Here is a 14,995-nt window from a genome sequence, read left to right on the forward strand (position 1 = left end):
ACGGATACGTTGATCTGTAGTGATTGGTTAGGGGAAATCAAACCTCCCTCCCCCATCATGGAAATCGGTTAGAGTGGAAGCAACGTCAGACTGAAGATCTCAACGCAGTATAAAGAGTTGACAGTCTGACGTCAGGCTAGGAGTGTGCATGAATCACATCAGGCTAGGAGTGTGCATGAATCACATCAGGCTAGGAGTGTGCATGAATCACATCAGGCTAGGAGTGTGCATGAATCACAGCCCTCGTTTGCCCCCCCAGCAAGTCATGAGAGACCGCTGGATGAACGTGGGCCACGAGGAGGAGGAGCTGAAACCTTACACGGAGCCCGAGCCCGACTTCACCGACAGCAAACGGATAGGTCAGTCTGAAGACACGTTTACACACACACACACACCCTCACCCATGCGTCCTCATGACGCCCACCCGGGCTTATTCGCTGTGAGCGTGTTCTGTGGCTGTCCCAGTGTGTAGGTTATTTTACATCACATCACATTACATTACAGTCATTTAGCAGACACTTTTATCCAAAACGACTTACAATAATTGCATTTAACGTAGGTAGTCAAGTCAAGTCAAACTTTATTTAGAAAGCACATTTAAAAACAACCGTGCTTGACCAAAGTGCTGTACAGTGGGCTTAAAAAAACAGTAGTCAGTGTACTACTACTCACCAGAACTCACAACTGTATTTCCAACAAGTGACTAAGAGCATAATTTAGTGCAAGAGTAGCAAGATGTTCTCTTCAGCTTGCTTGTCCATCCACCTCATTCCTTCTCTCTCTCTCTCTCTCTCTCTCTCTCTCTCCTCTCTCTCTCTCTCTCTCTCCTCTCTCTCTCTCTCTCCCTCCCTCAGAGCTGATGATCACCATGGGCTTCCCCAAGGACGAGATCAACGAGGCCCTGGTGGGACAGAAGTTTGATGAGGTCATGGCCACCTACCTCCTGCTGGGCAGGAAGCCTGCAGAGGTAGGGAGAGGCTAGCAGATCAGATCAGATGAATGTTAATAATCCCTGGGGTTGGGGGGGGGGGGGCAGCAGTGAGAATGTACAGCTAAGGTTAGAGAATATACAGGGTAAAGAATGTACATAATAAAGTTCAAGAAATATACACATACAGTATGCATAAAATATAGAATACATACATGCATACAATCTGTATAAATATGTATAATAATATACGTGTGTCTGTGTGTGTGTGCATGCATGGGTGTACGTGTGTCTGCTCCAAGCAAGAACATTTAGACCAAATAGTGTTGCATTTTTTGGCCATATATATAACTCATCATGTGAGGGTTGTTTGCAGAAAATGTGTGTGCAAAATTAAGATGGTTAGGAAAGAGCGCATAATAACAGTATATTCTTGACTAATAGGACTGACACATTTCCTGTGCAGCGTCATCACTCCATATTTGGAAGTGTGTAAGTTGCCTTTGCTTCATCGTGGCGCCAACCTTTCTCTGACCTCCTTCCTCCTTCACAGTTCGAAGGCAGCGAGTCCTTGTCCAATAGTAACCTGTGTCAAAGGTCACGGCCAAGCAGCGACCTCAACAACAGCTCCACCCAGTCGCCCGCACACTCCAAGGTCACGCGCAGCATATCGGCCAATCAGAAACAGCGGCGCTTCAGTGACCACGGTAAGCAAGGAACTAATTGAATATGTGCATGACTTTTTACTAACCTCGCAGTGTTTCCCACAGGTTTGAAATGTACTTCTGGTGGTAGCTGACGCAGGGCGACTTGATGAGGCGGGGGATCTGGGGGTCGTCCCCCAGAAAATGTTGAACATTTTACATTTCATATCCTGCATTCTAGTGAATTTTCAGAGTTAATTTTACTTAGATTTTTGTTACACATTACTCAGTGTCATCATATTTTTAAAAATTTTTATTAACAGAACAAAAGCTGTTGAACGACAGCAAGGGGGGAGAAGAGAGAGAAATTAATGGCGGGACTGGAGGTGGGCTGGGGAGGGAGGGAGGTGGAGGTGGGCTGGGGAGGGAGGGAGGTGGAGGTGGGCTGGGGAGGGAGCTGGAGGTGGAGGTGGGCTGGGGAGGGAGGGAGGGAGGTAGGCTGGGGAGGGAGCTGGAGGTGGAGGTGGGCTAGGAAGGGAGGGAGGGAGGTGGGCTGGGGAGGGTGTGTGTGTGTGACTGACTAACTCACTGGTTGGTTAACTGACTGACAGAGCGAGGGGGAAGAAGAGAGAACTTAATGTCAGTGTGTGCACAGACTGCACAGTCTGTTGGGGCAGTGAATCTTGCGAGGCTTCTGGAAGAAGAGCTCCAATGCCTCTTGGTATGGAAACTCTTCTGGTGCTGGTCCGTTTATGGAAATGTGCAGGCATGCAGCGAGGTGCTCCCCTTGCAGACGATTTTGCAGGTCAGTTTTGACCTGAAAAACATCAGAAACAGGTACCAAGCCTTAAAATAAAGCTTTAAAATAAAGATATTAATAAAATGAATCTGTACACTGCTTCTATGCTCTGATTTAACTAAACTGATTTACTTTTCATATATACTGATATACTTTTCACAGGTGTAGGCTACACTCCCGGCTCACATTCTCTACGCTACGATCGGCTTCCATCATATTCTAAGTCATATTCTATATCCTCAAAATCTGATAAATATTCAGCCATATTGCACACAATATTCCAGGCACCAACAAGCTGATCGTAAGTAGAAAATGTGAGCCGTGAGTGTAGCCTACAGACGGAGAATAGCCAGTCTGCGTGCTGTGCACATGCGTGCTGGCGCAAGTGGGGAAGCTATTTCGTTTCTAAAGACGTTTCTAAAGATCATATTACAGAGGCATGTGAAAAAACACAACAAGCCCTCGCTCTATGTAAGCACAACTAGCGATTCATAAAGACAGATTGATGAAAACAACCGTTTCGCGGCAGAAAATACATTTTTTAGAAGCTGCATTCTCGCTGTCCCGTCCGCCGCCATTACATGGATATACTTGGCTTGCGCTGGATTTTAAATTTCTTCTACAGGCCTCCGAATTACACCAAAGTAATCTCGGTGAGTAAAACATCTTATAATATGCCGTAAATAAGGTCCAGGTTGTCGAAAAAGAGCCTTCTCCTTTAAGATATAAATTTAGTGTTGGGGTGTAATTTCCCTCATTTCACACAATCCACCAGATGTAATACTGACTTCATATCCGTCATCACTGCTGCTCCATCTGTCCCGAGACCATAGAGCCTGTCTGTGGGGAGCCCCTTCTTTTCCAGGACAGTCATGATGGCAGCAACAATGCTGTTTGCTTTGCCATCGTCCACTGGCAACAAGTCAAGGAAGTGGTTAAAAACTACTCCATCTTTATCCAGGTGTCTGAAATAAAATTAGATTGTCAACATTAAAATATCATCTAGGCGTAAATCTTTAGCTATATACATTGAACACCTTCAAAAATACCCCACCTGACATGCAAATCCAGCTGCCGGCACACAGAAACATCCGTTGTTTCGTCTACTTCCAGGCCGATTGCTCCTGATGTCCTCATCACTTCCAGAATAAGTGACTATAACCTAGAAGTAGAAATTAGATATTTCACTGCACCCATGGAGACATTTGTCTTGGGCTTTTAAACACATCCTAACATTTATCAGACACAGGTTAAATTTTCATACAGAAGAGCAAACAAGGGAGCCAAAACACCATTACATCTGATGACTTATTGTACACAAAATATTGCATGAACCCAATATTCCATTTAGCCCATATAGCACTTGGGGCTGATCAGAATTACTGGATAGATTTACCTTTGCAAGGGTCTCCAGCATTTCATCCACTATTCTGTGTGAGTGGTAGTTGTTTCTCTGATCCACATGAGAAAATGACAATTTTAGAATTTTGCTAAGCCTGTGGTTAAAGTTCTCAGTTTCATAAGTATTTATCTGTAAAGGGTTAAAGGTGCTCTGTTCGATTTACTGCACTTTTTGTTAAAAAAAATAAATAATCCAATATATGCAATACATAGGTCCAGGGGAGTCATAACTATCTGTACAGAAAATATAGCCAACAGTGTAGTGTCTGTGGAGCAAATGCAGAATTTATTTTTATTATGAGCGAAGCCGGCCCGGCGCTGAGCCCCACTCGCTGAATGGCACCATATATAAGAGAGGGGCAGCGTCATCTTGATTGACGTTTGAGACATGTCCGTTGCTGAATATGGCTGAAAGAACTTATACTCTGGGAGCAAAGACACCACGGTCTTCGGCTAAAAAAGAGTCAGACAAAAGAAGATCACATACTCTAATAAATATTGGACTGGCTTTTACTATCTGGAGAGAGGTTGGAGTTACTTTGGGCATCAAAAGCGACTCGGATCTCGCCTTTCTTCTCGACGCGTAAGTAGCTAAATTCAGGTTCATAAGCAACGTTAGCCAGCCTAGTCCCCCTAAAATGTTAGCTACCATGTATTTCTGTATTATACCGACTAACAGGGTAAGGCATACACTAACATACATGGATCCAGTTCCAGCAAGCTAACTAGATACCAAACGTTTGCTCCCACTCAGGCGAGTGGTAAATCTGAATGTAATCGGCTGATTTAGCCATGTGTTTGTGTAACGTTAGTCATGTATTTAGCTGATAAATCAGGAACAATGGGTAATTGGTCGATGTCGGACCTGTTTTTCAACCGTAGTTGCAATGCTGGGCCCATTGCAGTCATGATAGAAAACCTGTTTTAAGTTGTTTTCCTTTTTACAGCTACAGAGAAGGCACTTCCTATTTCAACTGACTAGCGAATATGCGGCTGGGGGGTGGGGGTGTGAGCGTGCATATCCATATATGGAGTGAAAACGCCCACTTGTTTATATCTGATACGCTGCACCACTGCCCCATCTAGTGGCCGAAAGAAATCGAACTGAGCACCTTTAATTACCTTCAGCTTTTCAAAATAGTTGCAACCCAAAAGCTGAGCTAGGCTCAGCAGCGTTGGGTAATTGGTGTGGTGAGCATTCTCATTCTTTATTAGCCAATAAAGGCATTTGAAGCCTCCAATAATGGCCTCATGCTCCAATAATGGCCTCATTCTCCAAAACAATCGTAGGCTCAAAAGCTCAAAAGTTTCCAACTCTGGAAGTGAGGGACTTTCAACCAGTCAGGATTCCATCCAGATTTACGATGCTTGGGATCTGAAAATTATGCATTGGTTACACAGCATTTAAATAGTGTTCTCCTTACTCTGTCATGTAGGTCTGTCTAGGCAAATGGAATGCTTGGAACTGTGGAACTTGAAACTGTGAAACTTGTAACTGTGCTGTTTGGTCACCTGCTGCTCCCTCAACACTGGGACCTGCACTTGCTGCCTCTACTACACTGACCCTTGCTCTCTCTCCATCTGCACTCTCACTAGGGCCCTCAACAACTGTGCTCACCGACCCCTGGAATTGAGAACAAGCATGCTTGAATCAAGTTGCCACTGCATTTCTCTGTTAATTGGCAATTGTATTTCACATCTAATGACACATGGCAAAATGGATTTGTTCATTGCCATTTCTAGTTACCTGCCGTTTTGCTGTTCCCCCTTCCTCATGATCCTCACGCCGTCTTCTCAAAGAATCTGTCAAGGGGCCCACTCATACCTGCTGAGTAAATGCATAAACAATTAGCTAAGCAGTTTAACCTTGTTTTTTCCCCCAATTCACTTCGCTAGTGTAAAGTTAGCTCTGTTGGTATTAGCTAACGTTATCTGGCACAACATTTTCACAATGTTAAAACCATAGCTAATATGTTAACGTTAGCTAGCTACAACCAGACCGTGTTTGGTGATAACAATATGGCTAGCTGGCCTACTTTGTAGCTCAAATGTCTTATAAACAATTCAGTTTCTCAAATATAACCGAATTATTTCAGTTTTAAACTATGCTGCTAGCTAACGTTTGCTAGCTAGCTAATTGTGAGGGTATTCCTGGTGTTAAGAATCCTGGCTTACGTTAGCTAGCTAGCTAGTTAACTTAGTTGTACAACTTGTAACGTTAGCTAGCTACCTTACCTGGAATCCAGTCAGCAGTGCTCGTCTGTAGAAATAATAATGTCAGTGTCTTCTCAGGCTCCAGTGCTCTCTTCATTAAGCTAGATGAATAGGTGTGTATGAGGTGATAACAGCTCCGATTGTAAAGCCTAATTTATACTTCATAAAACAGCTCATGGCTCATGGCTCTTGGTTGCCATGGAATGGAATGCCTGGGCATTGTCTTTAGCTTCCATTCCATGGCAACCATGAGACATGAGCCATAAGCCGTTTTATGAAGTATAAATTAGGCTTAACGTTACCAGCGTGAGGTGATAATGGCTCCGACTCACGCAGCAGGTGACGGCAATCAGTGTTCTATTGGTCACAAGACTTTTTTTTGTGTGATTAATTTTTATTTATTTATTTTATAGAAATTATACTTGGGCGGGGGCCATTTTACTTTGGCGGCCCGCCCAAGTATCAACATTATGTGGGAAACACTGCCTTGCGTCACCAGGCCTCTCCTCGGGGGAGAACCTGGTTTCTATTCGTGCCATATGTACGTGCATATGTGTGTGTAGATATGTCTGTATGTGTAAACATTAATATTAGTGACATTTATATACAAAAATAAATTTTTTATATACATTTAAAAATATATAATAAGCTTTGTTTTAATAATACAGATTAAAACAAAGCTTGTCCCGCTACGAAGCTAGTAACATTAGGTGCTTGATGTACAGTAGCTAATTAGCCCGTAGCTAGTAGTTAACAGATCATTCTCACAGGCTTATTTTCTAAGAATGGATCCCACTAACTTACTCACTCTGCGTTACATGTGCAGTTAGACAATTTAGTCCTGATGAATTTCAATCTGGAGTTTGTGAGGGATTTGTGCCTTCCGCATACATCGCCAATACCTAGCATCAATGTCATTTCACCTGCTCCGTCCGAAATCCAAATCTCATGGATATATCCTTGTGTAAAATAGTTCAGCCCTTTGCTACTGGGGCTGACAGCTCTTAACATTCAGATGATAAGTTAGGCTAAAACTGCTTCTTGTCTTTGAAATCGAGAGGTTAACATGTTTTTGAATGATTTTTCAAGGTGCCCACCCACATCCATTGTATGACCTAAACGGTGGTAGAGCAATTATCAGACTTTCTCAAAAGTGCTAGTTTTGTCAACTTATTGATCTGAACCATTGTATATGATCATAAGTAATCTTAAAACAGGGCTAAACATGCATTTTCCCTTTACTACTCCTTTAAGTTTATTGCTTCAATAATGTCAAATCAGCAATGATGCGGCAACTGTGCCACCTACAGCTGGATGAAATCGATGAATGTGATTAATTTGCGTACATTTTTATTAACACGTTAAGTTTAACTAGGGCTGCGAGCAGCAGTGAGCGGGCCCTCGCACCCCATGCGTGTCAAGGTGCGGCACCGTTAAAGGGTGTGCTATTTCAGCCTCCAGTACTGAGAAACTTCCTGTCACCAGTAGGTGGTGCTCTAAGCGTGACTCAATACCGACGCATAGATGTGTTCAGGACGGTACCATGATGAAGCGTGAGAAATGTTGTGTAAATCGGACTATGTATGTAGGAGTTATGATGACTTCCTGCTTGACCTGTAGGCAGCGCTATAAGTACAGTATGACTCAATACTGACCTACAGATGTGTTCAGGGTGCGACCTTCATCAAGCGTGAGCAATTTGGTGTAAATCGGATAATGTATGTAGGAGTTATGAGGACTTCCTGTAACCAGTAGGTGGTGCTACAAGTATGACTCAATGCTGATGCACAGATGTGTTCAGCAGGGACGTGCACAGATAGACACGAGGTGGTGCTAGAACAGCTGCCCTTTGCCCTCTGACAAAGCAAGTGCCCTTTTGAAAGTGACTTTTTTTTCTTAGCTTTTTTACAGTGTAGGCCTACTGTATGTGGCCCATGGTGACATCGATCAATTCTCAATTAAAAGCGTGTAATAATAATGCCAGCCCCCCCCCCGCACACACACACGTGCCCCTCCCCTCCCTCTCTTCCATTGTCAACGGTAAACGCGAAAAGCGGACACAAACGGAGGCGCGCTGCATTAGCACTGCACACAGCACACGCATCTCCTCCCCTGCTCTTTACCAATCCAGAGTGCCCGAGTGATGACAGCTAACCAGCCAGGTAACACATAAACGAAATGAGTGTATTGTTTGCCCCATAAGCCTCAGTTGCCAAACTATAACTTGCATTTATTTGTCTCTGTTGTGAAGTAATTCTCATACCGCGCCAAACAGCTGAGCCTAAATTAGCCGACTGCCCACCTAAGTCTATTGTATATGCATTTTGTATTTATTATGTTGTGTAAAGCACACTGAGAGGCACGTTATGTCTGAAATGTGCTCTATAAATAAAGATCATAATTATTATTATTAGACGCTAGACATAATCAATTAATGGATTTAACGTAATGATGACCACCACACGACCAATGTCGGTAGAATTTGTTGTTGGTACAACATGTGAGGCTATCAGTATACTTAAGCTGAATATTTAGTATTGCAGCATGTAGTAGTATGTAGCCAAGTATTCCCCCCCCCCCCCCCCCGAAATGAGTGTATTGTTTGCCCCCTAAGCCTCAGTTGCCAAACTATAACTTGCATTTATTTGTCTCTGTTGTGAAGTAATTCTCATACTGCGCCAAACAGCTGAGCCTAAATTAGCCGACTGCCCACCTAAGTCTATTGTACTGTATATGCATTTTGTATTTATTATGTTGTGTAAAGCACACTGAGAGGCACGTTATGTCTGGAATGTGCTCTATAAATAAAGATCATTATTATTATTATTAGACGCTAGACATAATCAATTAATGGATTTAACGTAATGATGACCACCACACGACCAATGTCGGTAGAATTTGTTGTTGGTACAACATGTGAGGCTATCAGTATACTTAAGCTGAATATTTAGTATTACAGTATGTAGTAGTATGTAGCCAAGTCTCCCCCCCCCCCCCCCCCCCGCGCGACAATCCAAATCCAAAAGATCTGTCAGCACCCCGTTAACGTCCCGCCGTTCAAGGTGCCCTCATTTTTCACTGAGCACCTGCCCCCCAAAATGTCTGTGCACGCCACTGCTGTTCAGGATGCAACCTTCATCAACCCTGAGCAATTTGGAGTAAATCAGATAACGTAGGAGTTATGAGGAATTCCTGTTTCACCAGTAGGTGGCGCTGTAAGTGACTCAATACCGACACATAGATGTGTTCAGAATGCGACCTTCATGATTCGTCAGCAATTTGGTGCAAATCGGATAATGTATGTAGGAGTTTTGAGGACTTCCTGTTTCACCAATAGGTGGCACTAATGACGCAATACTGACACAAAGATGTTTTCAGGACAGAACCTTCATGAAGCGTGAGAAATATCAGACAAATTGGATAATGTACGGAGGACTTATGAGGACTTGAGCACTTCCTGTTTTATGGCGAAATGTCAAAATTTGGCGGGGCAGCATGGCAAGGGTGTTTGGTGAAAACTAAATTTTTTTGATAACTTTTGATCACAAAGGTCTTAAGATGAAACTGACCGAATATGAAGTTGATCGGATGACATCTATAGGAGGACTTTGTTAAAGTACGAGGCATGGAAATGGTAAAAACAAGGAAAAAATGGCACATTAAGAGCAAAATGGCTGACTTCCTGTTGGATGTTGGGTATAGCTCCAAGAGACATTTTAGTGCGTCTCGATGAACTACATGTGACCACCGAATTTCATTCGCCTACATCAAACTGAAAGGTGTGGCTCGCCATTTAAAAATCCAGGGGGCGCTCTTAAGCCGTTTTGCCACACCCATTTACGTCACCCATGAAATATACATTTTTTCACGGGGACTGATGTATCTGCAAAGTTTCATGTGTTTTCATCGATGTTTAGGCCGCCAAAAAGGCATTTGTTTGGGGAGAATAAGGTAGAAGGTAGGAGGAGAATAATAATCCTTACAATTTCAATAGGGCCTTGCACCGCCAGTGCTCGGGCCCTAATAATCCTTACAATTTCAATAGGGCCTCGCACCGCCAGTGCTCGGGCCCTAATTAAGTTTGCATAATAATGATTCTAATTAAAGCGTAAAATATATATACATAACATATACACATGTATAACATTAGTACAGGTGTAAGTGTTTGTGTGTATGTGTATGGCTGTGAAATGGCATACTAACATACTGCCTACTACATACTGTACTCAATGAGTATGGACTGCATACTGCCTACTGAATTCATAATAAGTATGCCATTACCAGCAGACTGTTCACACTGAAGTATGCAGCTAGGTATCTCGGAATGCATTTCTCACTGGCCGGCAGCGATAGCGGGGTTTTTAAAGATTAGGCTAAAAGCTGTTGAAATTTTGGGTCTACAAGTGTAGTTTTATGAAGTTTTCATATGTTTTCAGGTGAGAAAGTAGTCATGTAGATTCCTAAAATGTGGCCAGTTTATCAAAATAACTCGTTGATATATCTGATCTGACATGTGTTTTCCACTTCTGTAGGCTAACGTTAGATAGCGTAGGTACGTTACTAACGTTAGATACCTTTTACTGCAGGGTTCTACAGAAACGTTGGAACAAATAGATAAACAAGTTATAAAATGATTTGGAGGGCAAATCTTTAGCTAGCTACACAGCTAAAGTAGCTAGCTTACTATAATGTTGTCTTAGCAGTTGGCAAAGGAACAGGATTAAAAAATGAACTTGTTCCTTCATATGAAGCTACTGTCCGGGACAATTTGTGAATTTGCTATAAATAAACTTGATTTTATGCATTTCAAGTGGCATCTTTGTAATAATGACGACGTAGACGTGTTAAGAATGCATTTTCACCATGTACTTTCCCAAAATAACAGCTGTATGTAAATTTTTCTACATGTATATTATTGGCAGGTTTGTTGTGTCTGATTCAGACATAACAAACCTGGCCAGCGGCCCCGTTCCCACGCCAGTCATACGTTACCTCACGGGACGTCCTGGATCGAGATAGCAGCTCCTGCTTCAAACATCTTTTTATCATTTAATACTTGATCCAACCAACATGCCTCTTACCAGAGCCAGACAACGGAGGCAGTCATCTTGTCGCCTGCGGTACTTGATTGAGATGTACATGATTTTTCACCCCGAAGTAAGTAGCCTAACATTAACTTATCTAGCTCACTAGCTCCCAGTAGGCTATATCATCACCTTGCTAAAGTAATTGCCTAAGTCATATTATATTCAAGTGTTTCAGGAGACAGAATAATGAAACGGCTTAAGTCACTCACATTTTTTATTTAGGCCATTACTCTGGTAAAACAGCATGATCTTTTCAATGTATGATGTGGCAGTTTTACCAGAGGTGGAGCTGACTAGGCAATTAGTTTAGCAAGGTGATGAGAGGGAGTGAGAATCTTCTTAAATTACAATCTTTTAAAGCATCACTATAATTACTAAATAAAAAGTGTTGCACACCCTGGCTTTATAATAATAAACCTGTTTCTGATTGCACTCGCTGTCTCCTTGATTTTCATGAACCCTTTTAAATTAACAACCCTGCAGTGCTGCCCATTTGTTTTAATCCCCCAGGTGGCACTGTTCAACAACAGATATACGCCCTAACATAAATAAGTACATGGAAGCCTAATAATGGTATTACTTTGATTAGAACAAAGGGGTCTGTAGCATGGATCTAAGATGAAGGGGGTTATTAGCCAACTCGCTAACCAGTAGCTAAGTTAGCTATAGGCCTAACGTTAGTGACCAGCAGGCTTTCAGGCCAGTCGAGCGGTAGATGCAATACCAACAACAATGAAGATACGCTCATTATGAATAATTCCCATAATATTTGACCACAAGTCGTTTGGTTACTCACATTTGTACGTGACTTGTTGGCTAGTGCCAGGGCCGTCTGCTCCGTTGTCCGCCATTGCGCAGTCTGAAGAGAAGCGATGCATTTTGGGGTAAGTTGAGTAGGAGAAGTAACCTCACGCACCATACTGAGGAATTCTAGCGAATCTAGTATACATCCGGGCATTTCTCGTGTACACAAATTTCACATACTATGTAGTGGGAACGCACTACATACTCAAATTGACGCCATGCATAGTATGAATACTATGTTAGTATGCCATTTCGAACACACCCTACAGTATGTGTGTGAGTAAATTTGTGTGTTGTGGTTGTGTTCCATCACTCACTGTCCCTCAGATTGTGGCAGGCAGCAAGGAAGTGTAGAGCTTTCCTCCAGGAGTAGTTTTAATTTTTCTTTGTCAGGAAGGTCATAGAAAATTGGGCAGAACTGGTTGAATTTAGGGAAGTAGATTTTTTTGATGTTGATATATTTTTTACATTTGGTTGTAAGGCGCAGCTCTGTCTCCACCTCCCTCAGAGAGCAGTGTTGACACAATTTTCTTCTTTCTTTTTCGATGGCGACCGGTTCAGTGGCCAGGCTGTGCTCTGAGCTCACTGAGTCTACTGTGTCACGGTGGTTCTTAGTTTTGTATCAGTTACCCTGGTCAGATAATCTTCTAGTGGGTGCTGTCTATTTAGGGCCAGATAGCACTGCATTCTGCTTTGTGTTTGTGTCTGGTGTCCCAATAGGTGATGTAATTTTGCTTTTGATATGTTAATATTTGGTTGACTCTAATTGATTTTGTATCAGTGAGCTGGTCCTGAGGCTGTGGGTTGTTAGTGTTGTTGAGTGAACTGAGCGACAAGACCAGCTGGCAGAGGGGGCTCTTTCCTTTAATCAACTCTTGGCATTTCAGGGCTTTGTAACAGTATCTCTCTCCATCTCTCTTTCTGTCTCTCTCTCCATCTCTCTCCCTCCGTTTCTCTCTCTTTCTCTCTCTCTCTCCGCCTCAGTGGCGCCCACCATCCCGTCGGCAGTCTCCTACACCAAGCGGGCGCAGGCCAACAGCGTGGAGAGCCACGGGAAGGGGGACTGGGAGGCCACGCGCAAGCTGGGCGCCGCCGACACGCCCACCTCGCCGCTGGTGGCGCAGGAGACCAGAAAGAAGTCCTCCACAGTCTCAGGGGTGAGGGGTCAATGCCCTGTGGTCATGATAGGGTCAAGGGATCAACCAAATTGGTTTAGTTCTGACTTATGTACAAAACATAGACCCGTCTTTTTAAAAGCTTACGGCTCCATGGACACTACAGCACTCCAGGTCAACTGCACGTTTCTTATAGTCTTGTTTCTATCCTTGGATCTTGTGACCACTTTTAGATGTTACTACTGGCTACTCACCATTATACTGTTGAATATATTAAAGCGTGTGTGTGTGTGTGTGTGTGTGTGTGTGTGTGTGTGTGTGTGTATGTCCTACAGAGCAGCGGTGCTATGACACGGAGGAACACGTACGTGTGTGAGCGGACGAGCACGGATCGCTACTCGGCCATCCCCAATGGCAAAGACAGCAGGTGAGGATCTCACATCTCTCCAGTGATATGATATTATTTGTGATAAAATGATTGTGTATCATAGTGATAAAATATTATCACTATTAGTACTATATAATACTATAATATAAGCATTTTATTTCAACCTCATATTGTATGAACTTTGACGTTCCAATCCTATCTATCTTCTCCTCTCACTCACCATCTCTCTCTCATTCTCTCTCTTCTCTCTCCTCCCTCTCTCTCTCTCATCTACCTCCCGCCATTTTCCTTTATTCTCTCCACATCTCTCTCACAACCACTCCTTACCCCGTTCCCCCTCCCTCCCCTATCACTTCTTCCTAACCCTCTTCCTCCCCATCATTCTCTCTCTATTCCCCCTGTCTCTCTCTTTCTGTCTCTTCCTCTCTACTCTTCCCCCCCTCTCTCTCTCTCCCTCGCTCTCTCTCTTTCTCTCCCTCTCTTTCTTTCTCTCTCCCTCTCTCTTTCCCTCTCTCTCTCTCTCTCTCTCTCCCTCTTTCTCTCTTTCTCTCTCTCTCTCTCTCTCCCCCCTCTCTCTCTTTCTCTCTTTTTCTCTCCCTCTCTCTCTTTCTCTCAGTCTGACGGAGATGTCGGCGGACAGCGGCGGCTCCTCCCCGTCGTCGGGGGCGACCTCGACGGTCCCCTCCACGCGACCCCGCCACGTCAAGTCTATGTCGGCGTCGGGCCACCCCATCAAGACCCCCCTCCCCCCAATAGATGACAACGCAGAGTACAAGAGGTAGGCACCGGGGGCGGGACGTTCTGCCTTAGGGGGGCGAATCGGTTGGAGTTTAAAGGAGTAGTAAAGGGAAAAATCATGTTTAGCCCTGTTTTAAGGTTACTTATGATCATATACAATGGTTCAGATCAAAACGTTGACAAAACTAGCACTTTTGAGAACATTCATAATTGCTCTACCACCGTTTAGGTCATACAATGGATATGGGTGGGCACCGTGAAAAATCATTCAAAAACATGTTAAACTCTCGATTTCAAATACAAGAAGCTCACCAAGGGTGTAATTGGTGTCCGTTGGTGTTCTGACATCAAATTTGCCGCAAAGTATGAATCCTGTAGAGTTTTATTGATCATTTTATGAAATCCATTGACTTGTATTGACGCGGCCGTTGTAGATGTGTAGATCAATCCGCAGAGGGGATTCAGGAAGCGGAACTACTTACGGTAGCTATTGTTATTGTTTATGTTGCTAGGCTACCTAGTTTGCGGAAGTTTACACACGTATGTGCTGCGACTAAATAGTTTTATGCTAAATATTTAAAAAAGCCTTTCCAGATGAACTAGAATCTTACTTTATTGCAAATTTTATGTCAGAACGCCAACTAACACCTCGGTTAGTTTCTTGTTTTTGAAATTGAGAGTTTAACATGTTTTTCGAATGATTTTTCAAGGTGCCCACCCACATCCATTTTATGACCAAAATGGTGATAGAGCAATTATCAGACTTTCTCAAAAGTGCTAGTTTTGTCAATTTTTTTATCTGAACCATTGTATACGATCATAAGTAACCTTAAAACAGGGCTAAACATGATTTTTTGCTCTACTACTCCTTTAAACT

The 14,995-nt window shown here is 43.2% G+C and overlaps 1 protein-coding gene across 1 annotated transcript in view; it reads left to right on the forward strand.

The window, feature by feature from the left end:
• mark1 (MAP/microtubule affinity-regulating kinase 1) overlaps positions 1-14,995 on the forward strand; it is a 58,187-nt gene that overhangs the window by 37,248 nt on the left and 5,944 nt on the right. The window contains exons 10-15 of the mRNA XM_084440478.1: positions 260-359; positions 855-967; positions 1,482-1,635; positions 12,862-13,034; positions 13,328-13,419; positions 13,997-14,158. Coding sequence (XP_084296604.1) covers positions 260-359; positions 855-967; positions 1,482-1,635; positions 12,862-13,034; positions 13,328-13,419; positions 13,997-14,158 — 794 coding nt within the window. The remainder of the gene's footprint in view (positions 1-259; positions 360-854; positions 968-1,481; positions 1,636-12,861; positions 13,035-13,327; positions 13,420-13,996; positions 14,159-14,995) is intronic.

Source organism: Borostomias antarcticus (genome assembly GCF_949987555.1).
Source record: "Borostomias antarcticus genome assembly, chromosome: 7".
Lineage (NCBI taxonomy): Eukaryota > Metazoa > Chordata > Actinopteri > Stomiiformes > Stomiidae > Borostomias > Borostomias antarcticus.